General features: G+C 45.5%; 1 protein-coding gene across 8 annotated transcripts in view; it reads right to left on the bottom strand.

The window, feature by feature from the left end:
• Positions 1-22,818, bottom strand: part of myo7ab (myosin VIIAb) — an 85,265-nt gene that overhangs the window by 47,568 nt on the left and 14,879 nt on the right. For 7 of the 8 annotated variants that reach the window (XM_073935305.1, XM_073935303.1, XM_073935304.1 and 4 more), the window contains 4 exons: positions 10,539-10,723; positions 10,328-10,449; positions 8,083-8,225; positions 7,889-8,002 (listed from right to left, as the gene is read on the bottom strand). In XM_073935305.1, the coding sequence (XP_073791406.1) occupies positions 7,889-8,002; positions 8,083-8,225; positions 10,328-10,449; positions 10,539-10,723 (564 nt within the window). Of the gene's footprint in view, positions 1-7,888; positions 8,003-8,082; positions 8,226-10,327; positions 10,450-10,538; positions 10,724-16,433; positions 16,674-22,818 lie in introns of those variants that run through there. The other variant, XM_073935309.1, reaches the window with a different exon arrangement.

The following is a 22,818-nucleotide window of genomic DNA, read 5'->3' as shown; positions in this document are numbered from 1 at the left end:
TTTCATCGATGCCAAACATCTGGAAAAACTGGCTATAACAAAGTTAGATTTTAATAATAATGCACATACTTACATGAACCATTGAAAAAATGAAATACTTTTTTAAAAATATATAATAATAGCAAGTATCAAAATGGCCAAATGATTAGTGGAACTCAATTTAAGTGTCAGCAATTATTAAGAAAAATAAAAAAAACATACAAACAAACCAGAGGTAGGTCAAAAGTCACATGGTTAAAAATACAGAGCAATGTAATGTGAGCAATGGCACTGTCTGTTTCATTGGCTTTTGTTTCACAATAGATTTTGACATTTCCACTCTTCACAACTCCAACTGTCTCATTCCAAATCAAACAGGGTAATATAAATGCATACCTGTCTGTCAAATCATCTTTGAAAACTCAAATTTTCTTTGTCAACTTTTCTATTTTGGAAACTGACAACGTGTCCGTATCAGGACTGGAATCTGAACTTTAAAAAGTCCTGCACTCTTTTCTCTCAGTGTCAAAAAACGATTTCTGAGCGTCTACTCAGTTCTGATTGGTCAGATGGCTTAGTCTGGCTACTTTCATTACTTGTCAGAAAACAAACACCCATTACTACATCAGAATTTTCAGCAACAAATTTTCAGTTGCACTACAGCACTTTACTCAATGACAAGAATGGCTTTCGTCTACTAAAGGAGGTCAAGCCTTCTCATTTATGGCTCCTAAACACTGGAATAGCCTTCCTGATAATGTCAAAAGCTCATTTGACAAACTCTCGCAGTTCAAAACTAGATTCAAGACCTATCTTTCTAGTAAAGCATACACACAATGAATCACAAAACGATATGAAGCATGAGGGTGCTACACAGTTTAGCAAGCTTGACAACCACTTGACATATGCTTTACATGTTTGTTTCTATGTTTGTTTGTATAACTACTATTTTCCTTTATAACACTTCATTTTTGCATCTCGTTTAAACACATACTATGAACAGAAGCTATGCAAATTATTTTCTTTATTCTCTATTTCTACTTAAGGACACTCATCTCGAGGACCGTAAAGACCATGTAGCTTCATTGATGCGATCCAAGACCTGTGAAGAAATGATGCCACGGTATCCATAATTCTGGACCAGGCTGTATTGTGAGCTGATGCTGTGGTGGTCATGGAAGAGTGGAGTGCATGAGACTGATTCCTGAAAGACCCCAGTGACAGACGAGTCTTTGCACTGATCCAGTGGGCCAGTATGATCTTCATGATGGACATCCAGGGTTCCCCTTCGGTTGGGGAACTTCAGTGCCATGAATGGGAGGATTCGGATCAGAAGCCGCTTATCTGGAGAGTATTGAACGGGCCAATGAATGAAATTAATTGGCAGCGTAAGCTTGCGCAGGTGTGCGACATCTGCAATTATCTCAGCATATAAGCACACCTGAAGCCAGCAGACGCCATCCTTTTCGCTTCAGATCCTTTCTGAGTGAGTCGATGAGGGTTCCTCTTGCTGATCAGCACTTCAGAGCGAACGAGTGTGTCTCCCGGTCCAGAGTGGGTCTTCGCGGTGGCAGACGGTCGAGCTGGGTTACTCCCTTGCCTGCGGTTCTTTGGGCTCCTCCAGAGCGGTGCGTATAGTTGCAACTTTCTTAAAAGAGCAACACAGTCGTGCAGCACGTCCTTTTCAGGATGGCGCTCCGACTGTGCGTTTCTGGATGCGGGGGTTTCCTGTCTCCGGATGATGGACACGATCACTGCATTGCATGTTTGGGGGTCCAGCATGTTAATGCGGTGCTCGCGGGCGGTTCATGTCGTCATTGCGATGCCATGACCGTTGCACAGCTAAGATCGCGGCTAACTTTCGCAAGAGAGCGAGCCACCCCAGTTGCCTCCTGTTCTAAAAAAGCAGCGGGCGCTCGGGCAGATCTGAGGGTTTCAGCGGGAGCTAATCCGCCGCCCACGGGCTCGCGGACCTCTCGCTCCTCACGGCGCTCCATCCAAGCTTCGGGTGGTGAGAGTGATCCGTCTAACCAGATGGTAGCTCTCACACTCGCTGACACCGGAGATCAGATGTCCTCCGCGGCATCGGAGGGTGGGCTTTCACTGTCCGACGAAGATCCGGACCCGCTCGCCCCCTCCGGGCAGGTGAGCGCTGTCAAATCGGATCCTGAAGCGGACATGTTAGCCGTGCTTTCCCGGGCTGCTTCGGCCGTGGGGTTGGAGATGGTTTATCCCCCAGCTCCGCGGCCGGACCGACTAGATGGGTGCTACGTAGAGGACCAGAAGGCGAAGCCTTCGAAGCCTCTCGTCCCCTTCTTCCCGGAAGTGCACAGTAGGCTCACGCAGTCCTGGAGGGCACCTTTCTCTGCCCGTGCTGCGAGTGCCTCCGCCCTCACCGCCCTTGACGGCGGAGCTGCCAGGGGGTATGAGGCGATCCCGTCAGTGGAGCGCGCTATCGCGGTCAATCTTTGTCCGCGCGGCGCCTCTACGTGGCGGGGTTTGCCCCGCCTCCCGTCCAAAGCCTGTAGGTTGTCTGCCTCCCTCGGAGCCAGAGCTTATAAGGCTGCGGGCCAGGCTGCTTCTGCTTTGCACGCGATGGCCACCTACCAGCGCTACCAAGCGCAGGCGCTGGCCGAGCTGCACGAGGGCGGGTCCAACCCAAGCTTATTACATGAGCTGCGCACCGCGACCGACTATGCTCTTCGGACTACTAAGTCCGCCGCGTGTGCGCTGGGGAGGACGATGTCCACACTTGTGGTTCAGGAACGCCACCTCTGGCTAAACCTGGCCGATATGCGCGACGTTGACAAAGTTCGCTTTCTTGACTCGCCCATATCCCAGGCTGGCCTGTTCGACGACACCGTCGGTGAATTCACCCAGGAATTCAAGGCGGTGAAAGAGCAGTCGGATGCGATGGGCAATGTCATCTATCGGCGTGGTCGTAAGCCCGCTCCGCCCGCCGAGCCATCCACCTCCGCTGTTCCTCGCCGAGGGCGCCCGCCAACGAGTGCTGCCCCGCCCCCGCCTGCGCCTCCGGCCAAGCGGGCGCGGCGTTCACCTCGAAAGCAGGCAGCCCCTCCTGCCCAGGGCGCCGTTAAGTCCGGTAAATGGACCGCGAAGCGTCCCTGAGACAGGCCATCCGGAGAAGAGGAAACTTGCTCTTTCCCCGCTGGAGGGCGGGGCCCCGATAACAACGGTACTTTTCAGTGCCACCAAAACATCAGTAAAAGAGCACTTTTTCCCTTCCCCGGATGTGACTGCACGAGTTCTGCCAGTCCGGGACGCGCTGCCTTCCGGCTCGCAGACTCTACGTGCTTCGCCAGTGGCTCACGAGCGCTGGGGGGACGGTCTCCCTTCCCTCAGCCCTCCAGCCCCCTCTCCGGAGTCAGGGTGCGGAGCCAGAGCGAATCGCTCTCCTCCAGCTCTTCCGCGGGACCCTCGTGCTTCCCAGATCAGCACACCCACTCTGCGCTGCCCCACCGCTGGTACGTCAGCGATTGTAGCGATGACTCCATTAGCGAGGGCTCTGCCTGCCTGGTTAGCGCGGGCCAGCCCCTCGCGGTGGCTCATACGCACAATCAGACTCGGTTACGCGATTCAGTTCGCGAAACGGCCCCCCAAGTTTACGGGCGTGTATTTCTCCAGGGTCAACCCCCTGTCCGCCCCTGTCTTGCGAGAGGAGATTGCTGCCCTCCTGGCGAAGGGTGCAATCGAGCCGGTTCCTCCAGCCGAGATGGAGAGTGGGTTTTACAGCCCATACTTCATCGTACCCAAAAAGAGCGGTGGGTCACGGCCAATCCTAGTTCTGCGCGTTTTGAACCGCTGTCTGCACAAGCTGCCGTTCAGAATGCTCACGCAGAGGCGCATTCTCCAATGCGTTCGTCCTCGGGATTGGTTTGCAGCCATAGACCTGAAGGACGCGTATTTCCATGTCTCCATTCTTCCACGCCACCGCCAATTTCTGCGGTTTGCGTTCGAGGGTCGAGCGTGGCAGTACAAGGTCCTCCCCTTCGGGCTCTCTCTGTCTCCGCGGGTCTTCACCAAACTCGCGGAGGGTGCCCTAGCGCCCCTTCGGCTCGCAGGCATTCGCATACTCAGTTATCTCGACGACTGGCTGATTTTAGCCCACTCGCGGGAGCAATTGATTATGCACAGGGACGAGGTGCTTCGGCATCTCCGCCTACTGGGGCTTCAGGTCAACCGAGAAAAGAGCAAACTCGCCCCCGTGCAGAGGATTTCTTTTCTCGGGATGGAGCTGGACTCGATCACCATGGTAGCGCACCTCTCCGAGGAACGCGCTCGCCTGTTGCTGAACTGTCTGAGGGAGCTCGACAGCAAACTAGTGGTCCCACTGAAGTTCTTTCAGAGGCTCCTGGGGCATATGGCATCCGCAGCCGCCGTCACGCCGCTCGGGTTGCTCCATATGAGACCACTTCGGCACTGGCTTCACGATCGGGTCCCCAGACGCGCATGGCACGCGGGCACACACCGGGTCTCGGTTACTGCGCTGTGTCGCCGCGCCCTCAGCCCTTGGAACGACCCCTCGTTCCTACAGGCCGGTGTGCCTCTAGGACAGGCGTCCAGCCATGTTGTTGTTTCAACAGACGCTTCCAACACGGGTTGGGGGGCCGTGTGTCGCGGGCATGCGGCTGCGGGCCTCTGGAAGGGTGCCCAGCTGCATTGGCATATCAATCGCCTAGAGCTGTTGGCAGTGTTCCTCGCTCTCCACCGCTTTTTACCGGTGCTGGAGCGGCAACACGTGCTGGTCAGGACGGACAGTACGGCGGCGGCGGCGTATATCAACCGCATGGGGGGTATGCGCTCTCGCCGCATGTCTCAGCTCGCCCGCCGTCTGCTCCTCTGGAGTCACCCGCGGCTGAAATCGCTGCGCGCCATTCACGTCCCAGGCACGCTCAATCGTGCAGCCGATGCGATCTCACGACAGCTGTTACGCCCTGGAGAATGGAGACTCCACCCCGAGTCTGTTCAGCTGATATGGGCGCGATTCGGGGAGGCCCAGATCGATCTGTTTGCTTCCCCCGAGAACGCTCACTGCCAGTTGTTTTTTTCCCTGACCGAGGGCTCTCTCGGCACGGATGCACTGGCCCACAGCTGGCCTCGGGGCATGCGCAAGTATGCGTTTCCCCCAGTGAGCCTGCTCGCGCAGTTTCTGTGCAAGGTCAGGGAGGACGAGGAACAGGTTCTGCTAGTTGCGCCCCTTTGGCCCAACCGGACCTGGATATCAGAGCTCTCACTCCTCGCGACGGCCCTCCCCTGGCGGATCCCTTTGAGAGAGGACCTACTCTCTCAGGGACAGGGCACCATCTGGCACCCTCGCCCCGATCTTTGGAACCTCCACGTGTGGTCCCTAGACGCGAGGAAGACTTAGGTAACCTACCGACTGCGGTGGTTAATACCATCACTCAGGCTAGAGCCCCCTCCACGAGGCGCGCCTACGCCCTGAAGTGGAGTCTATTCACTGAATGGTGCGTCTCTCGCAGAGAAGACCCCCGAAATTGCCAGATTAGTGTTGTGCTCTCTTTCCTTCAAGAGAAGTTGGACAGCAGGCTGTCGCCCTCCACTCTCAAGGTTTACGTGGCCGCCATCTCCGCTTATCATAGCGCGGTAGCTGGCGGCACCGTGGGAAAGCATAACCTGGTCATCCAGTTCCTTAGGGGTGCTAGGCGAATTAATCCATCTCGCCCCCCTCTCATGCCCTCTTGGGATCTCGCCCTCGTTCTCACGAGTCTGCGATCCGATCCCTTTGAGCCACTCGAATCAGTATCTCTAAGATTTCTGTCCCTGAAGACAGCTCTGCTGGTTGCGTTGGCCTCCATCAAGAGGGTCGGGGACCTGGAGGCATTTTCGGTCAGTGACTCGTGCCTGGAATTCTGGCCGGATTACTCTCACGTTATCCTGAGACCCCGCCCCGGTTATGTGCCCAAGGTTCCTACCACCCCCTTTAGAGATCAGGTAGTGAACCTGCAAGCGCTGCCCCCGGAGGAGGCAGACCCAGCCCTTTCTTTACTTTGTCCAGTTCGCGCTCTGCGCATTTATGTGGACCGTACTCAGAATTTTAGATCATCTGAGCAGCTCTTTGTCTGTTATGGCGGTCGGCAGCAGGGAAGTGCCGTATCGAAACAAAGATTATCCCACTGGATTGTGGATGCCATTTCACTCGCTTATTCGAGTCGAGGTCAGCCGTGTCCCCCGGGAGTACGTGCACACTCCACTCGGAGCGTTGCATCCTCTTGGGCGCGTGCACGCGGCGCCTCTCTAACAGACATCTGTAGAGCTGCGGGCTGGGCGACACCCAACACATTTGCAAGGTTTTACAATCTGCGAGTGGAGCCGGTTTCCTCAAGGGTATTAGGTAACCCTTTGGTGATTGAGGAGACAACTCGGTAGGGTGTTGAAACACGCTTGCGGCGCCATTCTCCCTAAACACGGAGGTACGTGCGCCTTTTTTATCTGTCAGTAAAGTTCCCCGTCAGGTGAGCCCTGCAGATTCCTCCGTGGCCCCCAGCACTGACTCAGCGGAGGAGTCACTTGCTGGCCCACTACGTTGTAGGTTCGCCCGCTGGTCAGCCCGCGTTTTGGGTATAGGTGCCTGCTATGCGTGATCCCCATTAGGCGATCCCATATGCTTATTCCGCCACGGTTAAGTCCCCCCCCTGGGCGGACCCGTGTCTTCCCTCTCCGCTAACCACTCTTTTGCTATGCGTACTCCCCCTTTTTAGGGCTAGTCCATAGGTAAATTCTGCCATCTATCCCCCCCTTGGGTAACGGATGGCCTCCGCAGCGTCCTCCCTATCGGGATTGCACGCTTCCCAACGTACTGTCGTATTTCCTAGAATTATCTAGATGCTCACGACTTCCCAAAAAATATATCTAAATCCGTAAAACTTCTGTTGAAGTAGGATAAATTAGGGCCAGGGACACGTTGGAGGACCGTGCCCCCCATGATGTGGGTGCGTCACGCTTGCTTGACTATCTCCTCATCGGGGGTGTTGGTAAGGTGCAGTCATTATGGCGCTTTCCATATTCTCCCATTTATGGCACTGAAGTTCCCCAACCGAAGGGGAACGTTCGAGGTTACAGAAGTAACCCTTCGTTCCCCGAGGAGGGGAACGGAAGTGCCATATTCCGTCGCCATAATGACTGTCCCTTAGCTGTTTGAAAGTCTCTTCAGCTTAAAAGGATGGCGTCTGCTGGCTTCAGGTGTGCTTATATGCTGAGATAATTGCAGATGTCGCACACCTGCGCAAGCTTACGCTGCCAATTAATTTCATTCATTGGCCCGTTCAATACTCTCCAGATAAGCGGCTTCTGATCCGAATCCTCCCATTCATGGCACTTCCGTTCCCCTCCTCGGGGAACAAAGGGTTACTTCTGTAACCTCGAACGTTCTCCAGCCTCTGGCGCCTAGACTGCGACTCTGCACAAGAAGCTTGGCCAGAGGAAAAATGATCGAACCCAACAGAGCCTGGTTTCTCTTGAGGTTTTTCTCTTCACTTCCTTAATTGGTGAAGTTTGTTCCTCGCCACTGTTGCCCCTGGCTTGCTTGGCTGGGACTTGTGGATCTTGCTCTAGTGTTTGGACTTTCAGCTGTGAAATTTATACCACTTTGAACTAATCTAAACTTCAACGCTGAAAACTGGAGTGACAGTTTCAATTTACTAGAACTTCTATGTTAAGCTACTTTGACACATCTACATGGTAAAAGCTCTATAGAAATAATCATGCATTGAATTGAATCATCCTTTGAAGGTGAAAAAATACACCACAGCACACACTACTTTAAAGGCAAGATATGAAAAAGCACAACAGGGGCACTTTAATGGAAAGAGTTCATTCAAATGCTATTCAAAGTGCATTAGTCTGAACTGATAAAAACACAGACCCTCACCATAGTAAGATAAGTGTAGTCTGTGGCCCGGCCCAGACCTAATTTAGTCTTCTGATCCGGGCTCATGCCTGCCAGCATACAATAGAATATATGATAGTTCCTCTCATCCGCTGCCTACAAAGACAATTAAATGTTATTTTATCACTGATATTTCTCTGCAATCAATAGCATGATGAAGAGAGTCCCTTACTCACCTGTCTGCAAACTCTTGATTTCTCCAGCAGGTACTGCTCGATCTTTGCCCCCTCAATAGCTCCTCGCTTGTTGAAGTGAATATCAACATATTTTCCAAACCGGCTTGAGTTGTCATTGCGTATTGTCTTGGCATTACCAAATGCTGTGGAAACAAGAAAAACTTAAAAGAAAGAAATCTCAGCCTCATTGTGATGTGACACACGGTGGAAGTTAGACACAGAGAAAAGAGACAGCAGTGCATTTGGGAAATTCCTCTAATTTCAACTAAAGTCTGGTAGATTGTATGGTTTGTTTTATTTGCAAACAAGTATTTGTAATTGAAAAGATGTAAACCAAACGGTCAAACAAACCTGTTGGGTAATCTCCGGGGGGGTCATATCCTTTGCTATAATGTAGTGTCTCACAGACAGTACTTTGGGTTAAGCTACTTGAAGACCAACGGGTTAACATCGATGCTAAGGGACTGTACTATTCACTGTCTTCTGTCACTATTCACTGTCCTAATTGTCAAGAACGGTTAAGCCAAACAAAGCAATAAAATTTATGTCAATAACAATGATAAGCGCTGGACTTTTTTTACTCTTTATTGATCTAAGAGCCAATCACACAGCAGAAATCTGCAACAATGGGAATCTAAAAAGAGCATTGATATTAGAGATGCATTGAATTTTCTGCCACCGAAAATTTATTGGCCAAAATTACCGTATGTTATGCCATTTAATGGAGTATCTAATTTTTGTAGCTTTAGTCATTGTTGGGAGGCTCTTTTAAATCTGGAAGCATTAACAACTTATATAGAAATATATATCATTATCATTCAACATGGGAAATAACTATCGAGAATGTATTTTTGCCATATCACCCAGCCCTATGTGGAAGCAACAGTGAACCATACTGACTGTTGCATTGTTCTATATTCAGAAATATGAGTGACAGGTCTTTTATATTTTATACTCTTTCAGTTCATCAGTTGAAGCTCGAATTGGTTTGGCAACATCTTCACATGCTGAAATAGAATTTTAATTAAAATGAAAAGAAATTCAAAGCTGACACAATAGAGAAATTAAGATTAAAAGTGAAAGTAAAAGTAAAGTGATTTGTTGCTAAATGTGCAGACCGACATTCAGACTTTGTGCTCTGTACTATTCCCATCCAAGTGCACACACACAGACTAGGGGAGTCAGCAATAGGTGATTCAGTGTTTTTAGTCAGGTTTCTCACCTGTCAAAAATAATAATGTAAATAATAATAAAAAAAAAATCCCACCAAAATTAGGCCATGACTTCCCATGAAATAAAATTAAATATAGCCTAGTCTGCTATATTTTTTTAGATAAAGAGCTCATAAAAAAGAGAAAACTTAAAAATCTTCATTTACTTAGTTCTAGAGTTATAATTAATTTATTCATTCAATTTCCTTTGGCTTCGTCTCTTTTTTTCATCAGGGATCGCCACAGCAGAATGAACCGCCAACTTTCCCAGCATATGTTTTACACAGCGGATGCCCTTCCAGCTGTACACTACACTACGGACAATTTAGTTTGTTCAGTTCACTTATACCGCATGTCTTTGGGCTGTGGGGAAAACCAGAGCACCCAGAGGAAACCCACACCAACACAAGGAGAACATGCAAACTCCACACAAAAATGCCAACTGACCCAGCGGGGACCCAAACCAGCAACCTTCTTGCTGTGAGGTGACAGTGCTAACCACTGAGCCACTGTGTCACTCTGCGTTTTGATTTATGTAATATAATTTGTAATGTTAGGTTATGTAAACTGATTTCTCTTCTGGAATTAAAATTCATTCAGAGCAATTATTGCATAAAATAAACCAAAAGTCTTTAACAACTGCCTCTGTTTCTGATTCAGTGACACGTTTCAGTAAACAAGCTGCTCGAGATCGTGCCTAAAGCCTCAAGTTTGCTTCTGAGGCTTAAGCATGTGAGAAGCTGGGCATGAATCCATAAGCAGAGACATGGCACAGAAGGGTGAAGTGTTAAGCCCTGTTCACAATGACAACAATTAAATCGCTTGAGGTCACAAATCACTTAAAATCAACCAAAATCTCTTTAATTATTGATTATGTCCTGTTGCTTCAATATTCTGAACCTTCGAATGCTTCTTTACCAACGATGTAGAGCAGATCGCTGGGCTGTAAAAGATGTGACTTGGCACAAGCAATTACAAGATCAGTGTCAAACAGTTAGGGGATAAGTCATAGGTTTACAGATGGTCTTCCTAACCTTCCAAAATCGGGTTGGCCTCCAGAACCTGCTGCTCAATCCAGGAGTGTTGGCCACTTATAGCTGCCAGGAACTGCAGGATGAGCTTGGTGCTCTCCGTCTTTCCAGCTCCAGACTCACCGCTGAACACGCAACATGGTAAACAGGGTCATGTGCACTAACCAGTAGTAAAAACATTAATCCTCATGCTGCTGTGCAGGCTTTTAGTTACCTGATGATGCAGCACTGGTCCTTCTTGTTTCTTTGCATGCTGAAGTAGCAGTTGTCTGCAATGCCAAAGATGTGCGGCGGCATCTCTCCGATCTTTTTGTTGGTGTAGAGCCGGATCTGATCGGGGGTGTAGATGGGCAGAAGCTGGTATGGATTCACCGCTACCAGGATTGATCCAGTATATGTCTGAAATGCATTATTTTTGAAAACAAACAATATAAACGTATTAAAGCTGAACAGATTTAAAGATATGACAAAATAACAATAAACATGATTGCAAAGGGTTCTAATATTTTCTTGAATTTACAAGATTCACAATGATTTATATTTACTTATATTGATTATCGATACTCAAAATTTCGATACTTAAAATTTCGTTGTTGGTCCAAAAACAGCTTTTATTGAAGCTAAGCTGCTAATAAGGTTCAGTTCATATTTTGTCTCAGTATGAAGTCAAAGTACCAGGAAAGATCAAAGAGTAACATCTACTTTACATCATTGCCTCTTTAGACCTTCATACTCAGTAGGAGGAGAGTAATATGAGATCCAAACACAGGATTACACCAACAACAAAATGATTTACATTTACATTTAGTCATTTAGAAGACGCTTTTATCCAAAGCGACTTACAAATGAGAACAAGGAAGCAATTTACACAACTAAGAGCAACAATGAATAAGTGCCATAGGCAAGTTTCAGGTCTGTAAATTCTAAGAAGGGAAGTATTAGTAGTATTAGAATTTTTTTTTTTTTTTGTACAGTTAGTGTGACATTCAGAGAGGCAATTGCAGATTAGGAAGTGAAGTGGAGACAAAATAGTTGAGTTTTTAGTCGTTTCTTGAAAATAGCGACTGAGTCTGCTGTTCTGATGCAGTTAGGGAGTTCATTCCACCAACTGGTCAGATTGAGCGTGAGCGTTCGCGAAAGTGATTTCTTCCCTCTTTGGGATGGAACCACGAGGCGACGTTCATTCACAGAACGCAAGTTTCTGGAGGGCACATAGATCTGCAGAAGTGAGAGCAGATAAGAAGGAGCAAGGCCAGAAGTCACTTTGTAGGCAAACATCAGAGCTTTGAATTTGATGCGAGCAGCAACTGGCAGCCAGTGCAAACGGACTAGCAGCGGAGTGACATGTGCTCGTTTAGGTTCATTGAAGACAACTCGTGCTGCTGCGTTCTGGAGCAGTTGAAGAGGCTTGATAGGGTTAGCTGGAAGCCCAGCTAGTAGAGAGTTGCAGTAATCCAGTTTGGAGAGAACAAGAGCTTGAACAAGGAGTTGAGCTGCATGTTCAGATAAGAAGGGTCGGATCTTTCTGATGTTATAGAGTGCGAATCTGCACGATCGAGCAGTTCTAGAAATGTGGTCAGAGAAGTTTAGTTGGTCATCAATCATTACTCCAAGGCTTTTCACCATTTTGGATGCAGTAATGGTTGCCCCATCCATCTGGATTGAAAAGCTATGGTGTAGAGTCGAGTTGGCAGAAACTACAAGCATTTACGTTTTTGCGAGGTTCAGCTGAAGATGATGATCTTTCATCCAGTGTGAAATATCCAACAGGCAGGCTGAGATGCGAGCTGGAACCGAGGGATCATCAGGATGAAAAGAGAGGTATAGCTGGGTATCATCAGCATAGCAGTGGTAGGAGAATCCATGTCTCTGGATGACTGGTCCTAGAGATGATGTGTAGATAAAGAAAAGAAGTGGCCCAAGAACAGAGCCTTGAGGTACCCCAGTGTTTAGATGCTGTAGGTTGGAAACCTCTCCCTTCCAAGACACCCTGAATGACCTGTCAGAGAGGTAAGATCTGAACCATTGTATAACAGTGCCCGCAACGCCCAGTGACTCGAGCATAGATAGCAGGATCTGGTGGTTGACACTGTCAAAAGCAGCTGACAAGTCCAGCAAAATGAGGACTGATGATTTAGAGTCTGCTTTAGCCAGTCTGAGATCCCCCACGACCGAGAGCAGGGCAGTCTCAGTTGAGTGGCCTTTCTTAAAGCCGGATTGCTTGTTGTCCATGAGATTGTTTTGAGTAAGAAAGTCCAGGACTTGATTGAACACTACTTTCTCCAGAATCTTGGCCATGAATGGAAGCAGGGATACTGGTCTGTAGTTTTCAAGTAGCGTATGGTCCAGGTTGGGTTTCTTTAGCAGTGGGGTTACCCTAGCCTGCTTAAATGAAGTGGGGAATTAACCAGAGTCAAGAGATGTGTTAATTATGTGAGTCAGTGTTGGTATGACTGCAGGAGAGATGGCTTGCAAGAGATGAGAGGGAATGGGATCGAGTGGACAGGTGGTTGCATGGCTAGATAGCACGAGTTTGGACACCTCAGACTCAGAGAGCTGAGAAAAAGAGGTGAGTGTGTGTGGTGTTGGTGGTGTATCTTGCGTGTTTGTTGTAGGTGCAGCAAATTGAGCACTGATTTTTGCAGTTTTGGTGCAAAAGAATGTAGCAAAGTCATCAGTAGTAAGTGTGGAGGATGCGGGTGGAGGAGGAGGATAGAGGAGGGAGGAAAATGTTTTAAAAAGTAGGCGAGGATTAGTGGCATTGTTGATTTTCAGACGGTAATATGTCTGCTCTGCAAAAGTAGCCTCAGCTGAGAAAGAGGACAGAAGAGTTTGGTATGTTAAGAGCTGTGCAGGATTTTTAGTTTTCCGCCAAATTCTCTCTGCAGCCCGAAGTTTTGAGCGATGCTCACGGAGAGCATCCGAGAGCCAGGGTGCAGGAGGACTGGCACGGGCTGGCCTGGATGCAAGAGGACATAATCGGTCTAGACATGATGCTAGTGTGGAGCAGAGTGTATCAGTGGCACTGTTCGAATCAAGTGCAGAGAGTTTGCAAGATGGAGGAAGAGAGTCTGAAACAATGGTGGATAGTCTATTGGGTGAGAGAGATCGTAGGTTTCTGCGAAAGGTAACCAGTGTTGGAGTGTGTGGCGGCTCAGGAGTAATGTGGATGTTGAGAGACAGAAGGAAATGATCCAATATTTGTAGTGGAGTTCTTTTGTGTTTAGTTGAAGAAATTAATTTATATAAGTTTGGAATGAGTAGAGCATGAGTACAGAAAATGACTGACGTTTTTTTTTGCGTGAACTGTCCCTTTAATACACTTTGGGTATTGGTTCTATCACATAGCAAAAAACCCAGAACATGCTTTGATGACCAATTCATGAACAAATGATTCTTTTGAGTCTGGTCAGGATAAAAGATTCACAAATCTGTGTAAAACCTGCTCAAAATTAAGTGAATTGATTCAAATTTGCTGATTGTGTGAGTTGTTACTAAATCACTCAATGTCAAGTCATTTTTGGTTAGGAATCTGAACATTAAGTAAATTCTATTAGTAAGACTGTATACAACTTTGCAATTCTGCATTTTGTGCTCTTTTCCAAACTAAATGTGCAAAGAGATATTTTTGGATGTAATTATGCCCAAACATACTGCATGTCATTAACAAAGCCAACACCATTGTTTTTCCTGCTTAAAATTCCAAATATATGTTTGAGCTCTTCTAAACAACTTCACTGAAACAGCTTTCATCTTATCTAAAACCAGATTTGGACAAGTTTGGGCATAATGGTAGACAGCTGATGAGTTTACGAAACAACCAGACATCTAGGTTCAGACTAGTGCTGATGTTTTTATAAGACTAAGAAAGAGCAGGTGACAATAAAATGACGACTGAACAGTTCTAGTTAGAAAAGAAGTAAATAAATCTGAGCAGCTGCATTCACAAAGCACATTTCCATACAAATGACTTACACCCTCTGACTGAACCATTAATTGAAGACTGACAAACTTACAATTCATTCTATTAAGTATTCATGTGGTGTAAATAGCTAAAGGGGATTCATTGATGAAAGAAAAGAAAAGGTCACATTCCACAAAAACCAATTTGATCTGCACTCTGAAAAAAAAGAGTAAAAAATAGCCACACCATCTTAGAGACCAAAACAAATAATTCATTTGTTTCTCTCATTGTTCTGATGAAATGAAAACACATGCCCTGCTTTCACATTCAGCAAACACTACAATGAAGGTAAAATGTTTTATTCTCCATATGTTGTATAGTCATAAATCAATGCCAATGTTCTCAAGATTCCCTATTTTCCCGAGCGAATGAGCTTTGAAACAAAATCTTAAAAAATGAATTTCAGCTGCTTCACCCTTTCTCATGCAAGTTTTAAACACTCCAACTGACCCCCTTGTGTGAGTTTTTAATGTGATTCTTATTTAAAACACATAATTTTAAAGTTTAAAGTCAGTTATGAAAGACACCACAGTCCTTATGATTCATGCATATGTGATTTTTTGTGTATATTTTCTTGATGCGTATAATATTCCGTTTCTCAAAATATGTGTTCGTTCATTCAATCATGCATTCATTTATTCATTTTATTTTCAGCTTAGTCCCTTTATTAATATGGGATCACCACAGTGCAATAAACCGCCAACTTATCCAGCACGTTTTACACAGCGGATTGCCTTCATGCCACAAACCATTATTGGGAAACACCCAATAATCACTCACTCACTCACACACATACACTACGGTCAATTTAGTTTACCAAATTCACCTATACCACATGTCTGTGGTTTGTGGGGGAAACCAGAGCACCCCGAGGAAACCCACGCGAACATGGGGAGAACATGCTAACTCCACAGAGAAATGCTAACTGACCCAGTCGAGGCTCAAAACAAAGATCTTTTGGCTGTGAGGCGATTGTGCTACCCACTGCGCCACAGCGTCACTTTTAAAATATGTGTAAGAACAGGTATTTCATCATTTATAAAGAGCTTAATAATGATCACATTGTATGGTCTACACACATAACATAAATTGTGATTTTAAACAAGTGCCATACACTTCTTTCTCTGACTCAGCATTAGCTATCATTGGAAAAGAGATTTCAATTTAGATTTTATGATCTAAATTGATAATGTGATGCACTGTATGTTCTAATCACACCAGTGTGATGTGCTCCATGAACTAGCCTAGACTGATCACACCAGTTTGATCATACACTTCAAGACTAGGAATGGCTGATGTGAAACTGACATTTTGACACAATGTCAAGATACCAGTGCTATTCGAAACACCAGGTCACATGACTAAGGTGATTTAAAACACCCAGGTCAAGTGACTAAAGTGTTCTGAAAGACCAGGTCACGTGACTGAAGCAATTCAAAGCATCGGCCATTTCAGAGGTGCTTCAACAGCCGGGTCAAAAAAATCTCTATCTCATGTAGCCTAGAGGATCGTATGTGTACACAGAGTTTCTGTGCTGCAAATGGCCTGGGTTTGAATCCCGACTTGTACAAATATATTAAAATTATCACTTGATGTATTTTAATAAGTGAAGTTTAGTTTTAAACTAATTTCAAAAGGAGCATGTGCTCATGATTTACCCAGCTGGTCCACATTAACTAATTATGATCCTCCAATCAAAGGATCCTAAACCACTATATATATCCTCATTTCCTTTCTACAACTATCTTCGTCTGGAAGAAAGCTTCCTGCTTCTAAAAAGCTTTAGCTCTAAAAGCTTTTACAGCATTGCACTTTTTAGCCCATCAATATGGAAATAACCAACAATATCTACAACTGCAACCAGAGCCCTGCTCTCCCTGAGACTTCAGCCACTGCAATGAAGCCAAACTCTCACCGCTCTTCGCGGTCCACCTGTGGTAACGTAGTAAGCTTTAAGGGGAAACTTCTCTCTTTAAGGAGAAACTACTCTCCAAAAGACTAAATATTTCTTATGTCTTTAGAAAAGCAAGACTCTCATAAATAAAAAAATAACTTAAACCATTTTAAAGACACAAACACTATGGACTTAACGTCCTCCTATAATCTGTAAACAAGCAGAGATTATAACAAAGCAAATAAACCCACCTTTCAAGCTTGCTGTCTGTTTACAGGTCCATAACATTTTAACAGCCTGGCTGATTTGACTGCAAGGATTAAAGCAATCCAATCCATAAAACTTTAGTCCACAACATGTTTACATGTTTAGAAACATACATGGATACGCTGCTGTCATCCAAACTTGTTGCTGGAGTGCTTTCAGTAAAGTAGTATCTTTCAGACAAAAACACTTGTATTATGGTCTAACAAAATGGCTGCCGACCTTTTGATTGACACTTCATTGAGCCAATAGCTGAAAAGAGAAGTGTCACCATCCAAGCTGTCAGAACATGAGATGGTCCCGCCCTCTCTTACGATAGTTATGAACAGACTTGGTTGCAAAGACTTTGTGAATGAATTGGGCCAATTATGCTTCTGATTTCATTCATGTTAAGATTCCAAATGTAATGTTATTTAATCAATCAGATTAAAGTAAAGCCCATAGTAAACATTTAATTGACACAGTTTAATAAGTATTGTTCAAGTGCAAATTAAATGACAACATCATTTTAGAAGTTAAATAAATAAATAAATAAAACAAATAACTAACATAAATAAATAAACATGCATATAAATAAACAAACCCTGCCACTTCCAATAGCTATTTAACTTCTAAAATAAAATTACCCACCTAATGACAATAAGCATCCATCGATCATAAAAGTCCGATCGTAATATGTCACAGGAATTTAAACTTATCACTTCACCTACTCCACTTTAAAGAGGTATTTTTAAGATCACCAGCCAAGCCATGCTCAATATCCTTGGCCCTCCACTATCCTGGGGGGGAATGAACGTCTACCAAAACATTTAAAACACTATCTGTCTGTCGATTCCTCACCTCGCTAGAGAACTGCGTTCTCACCACTAATTTTTCTGATTTTCTCATTTCAGGTCTAACCTATGGATTCCACCCGGGCACCTCAGCTCTCCCGTCCTATCCTAATATTCAGTCAGCTTTTGCTGATTGAACCAGAAATTGTGGATCATCTTATTTAAAAAGAGATCGACAACCACTTTATGTTTGACCATTCTCTGCCCCACCACTCAAGGTTTCACGCATTTATCCCATAAGCAGTGCAACTTGCAAATTCTCCATCACTGGCTTCTTTCTAACAATCGCAGAATCCCCCACCTTATCCAACTTTAGATGATATTCTAATCACCCCCCCACATTGCCTCCAGCCAAACACCTAGAGATCACCAAAAGGTTTTCGCCAATCTAGGTATTCTGCTCGCAGAAGGCTGGACCCAATACATTTATCGAATTTCTAGGCATCAACTTCGATTTGCTCAAATTCCAAGCTTCTCTTCCTAAAGAGAAAATTGGCTGGATAATTTCTCTTGTATTATAAGAAAGAGACTTGAATTAAATACATACTGTTATCTATCCTCGGCCACCTAAAATTCACAGTGCAAATTTACCTCAAACTTTCCTACTCCAGCTCCCTACCACAAGTCACGATTTAAAAGGCACAATTTCTCTCTCAAAACCCACCCACAATGAACTCCGCTTATGGATTGCTTCCTTAAGCTATGGAACGGCTGTTCCTTCTTCTGCAGAGATTGTTCGCACCCCCATTAGATATTTGTCTATTTACTGGTGCTACCCCATCAGTTGGGTTCCAAGGGTACTCAGAGGCCACTGGTTGCCACCACATGGCCCCCTCAATCTATTTCCACTCTAGAAACCATTGTTCATCAGCTTTCTTCAAACTGTACCCAATAGTCGCTGCCGCCATACTATGGAGAGAAGAATGGTCCACCTCTAGGATTCTCATTTATTGTGTTGAGGAAGAAACAATATAATGCATAGACAAAGGCGTTCCTACTCTCTAAGCTTTAATGCTACTTTTAAGATGTCTTATTTGACATTAGTCAATTTATCATGTCTGCATAATACGTGCCAGGTTGCAAAACCAAATCACTGACTCTCTCTCATTTTCTTTCCAGAAACTTTGGTCACTGGCTACAGAAGTGGACCCCAACTCAACGCCTGTCCATCCCTTTCCACAAATGACATTACCTTAAGCCACCCCCATTATAACCTCCACCAAACTCCATATCACTTACCATTAAAGTAGTAACCTTCAGACCCTTCAGTCACACATCACAGCATGAAACATTTAAACTCAACCCTCACTCCAACCCACCATAGCAGATCTAATTTTGTGTGATTAGGAAAGAAAGGGTTTCCTCGTCCTGCAAAGTAAGATAGATCTATTGACAAAGAACATTTCATTTACATCTTCAACATTCCTGCCCTCACCCACCCAGTCCAAACTCTATAGTATACCTACACTCGAGGATTATAAGAAACAAACCCCCTAGCCCCCCTTTTTACTGATGACGCTAATCGTCCAGTATCACATCTCTGGTTCCAGAAACACCTCAAAGTTGTCCACCTCTCAGGATTTCCTCCCGAACCAATCTCCAGCCATTCATTCAGAATTGGCATTATTAAAAGGCTTTCCCAGCACCAGATCCAGACCCTTGGTCATTGGTTCTCTGAAGCCTTTCAAATCCTACCTTCGCCTCAGTCTTTTCATCTCAAAGAACCCAAGTTGTTTCTTTCAAACCTCTCAGCCCAATCTTGGCCACCCCTTTATTCTCAAGCCAAAGCCATCTATCTGTCCATCCCTAGCAAACCCCCTCATGGCTCAGACTCCCGCTGGAGTAAATATGAGCTTCAGCTCTCGCAGAGCTTAACATGACCCTCTTTCTGTTCCCCCTGCCAGCATTGAGTTCCTCTGCTGTTTCCTCCTAGTTCTTTACTCCCTGCCTTTGACTCTCATGTAATCTCCTTGCTACATCAGCATCACCCTAAGCTCAGATTTCGCAGGGGTCAACATGAGCTTTGGCTCTGACAAGAGCCTACCCTATCACCCTCTCCTTTCTGTTCCCCCTGCCAGCGTTGAGTAATTCCGCTGTTCCCTCCTAGCTCTTTACCCCTTGCCTTTGGCTCTCTGGTAACCTCCTTGCTCCATCTGCATCACCCAAGCTCAGACTCTCGCAAGGGTCAACACGAGCTTCGGCTCTCGCAAGAGCCTCACCTTTCACCCTCTCCTTTCTGTTCCTCCTGCCAGTGTTGAGTGCTTCCACTGTTCCCTCCTAGCTCTTTACCCCTTGCCTTTGGCTCTCTTGTTACCACCTTGCTCAATCTGCTTAAAGCTCAGACTCCTGTAGGGGTCAACACAAGTTTCGGCTCTCCCAAGAGCCTCCCCTTTCACCCTCTCTTTTCTGTTATCCCTGCCAGCGTTGAGTACTTCCGCTGTTTCCTCCTAGCTCTTCACTCCTTGCCTTTGGCCCTCTCATAACCTCCTTGCTCTATCTGCATCACCCTAAGCTCAGACTCCTGCAGGGGTCAACGCAAGCTGTGGCTCTCATAAGAACCTCACCTATCAACCTCTCCTTTCTGTATGCCCTGCCAGCGATAAGCGCTTCTGCTGTTCCCTCCAATCTCTTAACTCCTTGCCTTGACTCTCAACTAACCTCTTTGCTCCATCTTAGCATCACCCAAAGCTCAAACCCCCACAGGGGTCAACACGAGCTTCGGCTCTCGCAAGAGCCTCCCCTATCACCCTCACCTTCCTGTTTCCACTGCCAGAAATGAGTGCTTATGCTGCATCATTTTATTTATTCTGTATTGTCATTCATCAGTTTCTACATTTTGTTTAATCTGTATAGTAGTTCATTAGCATTACATGTTATCATATTCTGTATTTTGCATAGTAATCTCGTTATCTCCAACAGCTCTCCCCTTTTTTCTTTCCCCCCTGTCAGCGTTGTATGCTCCCTCTGCCTAAGTATCTTATTGCATAATTTGTATATTCTGTATAGTACTTGTGTTGGATATTTGTGTTTCTTACAGCTGCTCTCCCCCCTTTTACCTGCCCTGCAGCATCAAGCACCTTTGCAGCTCCAATTAATTTATTCTGCATAATGGTTTATTGTTATATCTTGTATTGTATCATTTGCATAAAAATTGTTTAGTATATCTGTTACTTCCAGCCACCTTGCCCATTTCTTTTCCCATTCCAGTGTGGAGTGCTTCCGCTGCACCAGTTTATTTGTTTTCCATATAGTTATTGATAAATGTCTACATTGTGTTCATTCTGCATAGTAGTCCATTTGTATTTCATGTATTATATTGTGTATTTCTGGATAATAATCATATTACTCCCAGCAGCTCTCCCCTTTCCACTTGCCAGAATTGAGTGCCTTACTGTTTTCTACCAGCTGTTTACTCATTGTTTTTGACTCCCATCCAACCTCCTTCCTCCACATTAACATCACCCTAAGCTCTGACTCCTGCCGGAGTCAATAGGAGTTTCGGCTCTCGCAAGAGCCTCACCTATCGCATTCACCTTCCAGTTTCCCCTGCCAGTGTCGAGTGTTTCCGCTGCATCAGTTTATTTATTCTTTATAGTTATTCACCAGTATCGGCATTGACATGTTTATTCTGCATAGTAGTTCATTAGCATTTCGTGTTCTGTATTTTGCATAGTAACCTTGTTACTTCAACAGCACCCCCCTTTTTTCTCTCCCATTACCAGCGTTGCGGGCTCCCGCTGCATTAGTATCTTTCTTATTGATTATTTTGCATATTATGCATAGTAATTGTATAGCATATTTTTGTTAATTACAGCTGTTTTTCTTCTGCCAGCGCTAAGTGCTTCCGCTGCTTACTGCATTTTATTATGCATAGTATTTCCCTAATGTTTCATGTTTTTATTTTATTGTTAATATATTAAATCTGTGTTAATACCAGCTTCCTTCCCCTCTCTTTCTCCCTGCCAGTTTCTAGCAACATGCCAACATTGAGTGCTTCTGCTGCATAGCAGTTGTATATTCCATACAGTAATTTATATAGCATTGTTTCCTCCAGCTTCTCTCCTTTGTTTACCCCCAACAGCTTTTTATGCTTCCGCTACCAAATCTCTTCCCTCCTCTTAAACAGCCAGCTCCACACCCTTCATTATTACATCTCACAAACCTTCTCTTAAGCACTGACTCCCGTAGAGGGCCCATTTAAGCCCCAATTTACACACGAGTCTCCACCCACCCTCTAAGCCACTCAGACTCCCTCAGACTTCCTAACGTTATTTCATAGCCACCAAGCCCACCCTGCCCTTCACACACTCCCTAGAAAGCTTTTCCCCCACTTTTTATCAGTTCTTTACATATATATCCAGCAGCCGGATATAGCACTTTTTCTTTGCACTTTGGGGAGTTCCTGTGTAAACACGCGGCTGCTGTCCCGAGCGCTTATCATTGGCTTTTTGGGGAGTTTGAGATAGACCTGAGCTCAATCTCCACTCGCCCTGCAAAAGGGGGGGAGCCCTGGGCTCGAGGATCCCTTGAGCTCAGGGCTCTCTCCCGGGACAGCATGCCAAACAAGCTATGTATAAATCATGAGCTAAGTGTGAACTCTTGAAGTGAAGTTTAGTTTTAAACTAATTTCGAGAGGAGCATGTGCTCATGATTTACCCAGCTGGTCCACATTAACTAATTATGATCCTCCAATCAAAGGATCCTAAACCACTATATATATCCTCATTTCCTTTCTACAACTATCTTCGTCTGGAAGAAACCCCCCCTCCTCCCCTTCTTCCTCCTTTATCCAGAATGGGCGGCACGGTGGCCCAGTGACTAGCACTGTTGCCTCACAGCAAGAATACCAATGGTGTTGGGTCCTCGCTGAGCCATCTGGTATTTCTGTGTGGAGTTTGCATGTTCTCCCCGTGTCCGCGTGGGTTTCCCGGTTTCCTCCCACCATCCAAATGTGCTCTATATTATAGATAAAACAAGCCTAAACCTTTTTTATAATGTCTTACTCTCAGGAAGTTCGCCTTGGCCTCAGCAGCGGGGGAGTTTGAGATAGACCTGAGCTCAATCTCCACTCGCCCTGCAAAAGGGGGGGAGCCCTGGGCTCGAGGATCCCTTGAGCTCAGGGCTCTCTCCCGGGACAGCATGCCAAACAAGCTATGTATAAATCATGAGCTAAGTGTGAACTCTTGAATGTTACTTTTTATGACCAAAGCAAGGCATATTTATTCACAGTGTTCATTCGGATGTGAAGCCAATGTAAAAAAAATGTTACAAGACCAGAGCATTTAAAAGCCAACATCCATAACTGCATCACCTAGGATTCAAATCCTGGATTATCTTGACATGCTAGTCAGAAACTCATACAGCTTCACTAAATCACTTGAAGCCTCAAATGGGGTTTATTAACCCAATTTGCTTAACTGTTTCTTTGCTGAAGCTGTTTCAGAGCAATACATAAAAATGACCACAAGGTATAGAGACGGGTTTCGAAGCTTCGACACATTTGCTTGAACTATTTCAGTGTTCCATGAAGCCTTGCTTT

This window comes from Danio rerio, chromosome 21 (assembly GCF_049306965.1).
Source record: "Danio rerio strain Tuebingen ecotype United States chromosome 21, GRCz12tu, whole genome shotgun sequence".
Lineage (NCBI taxonomy): Eukaryota > Metazoa > Chordata > Actinopteri > Cypriniformes > Danionidae > Danio > Danio rerio.
Note: the sequence above shows the minus strand (reverse complement) of the source record. Positions and strands in the feature narration are given on the sequence as shown.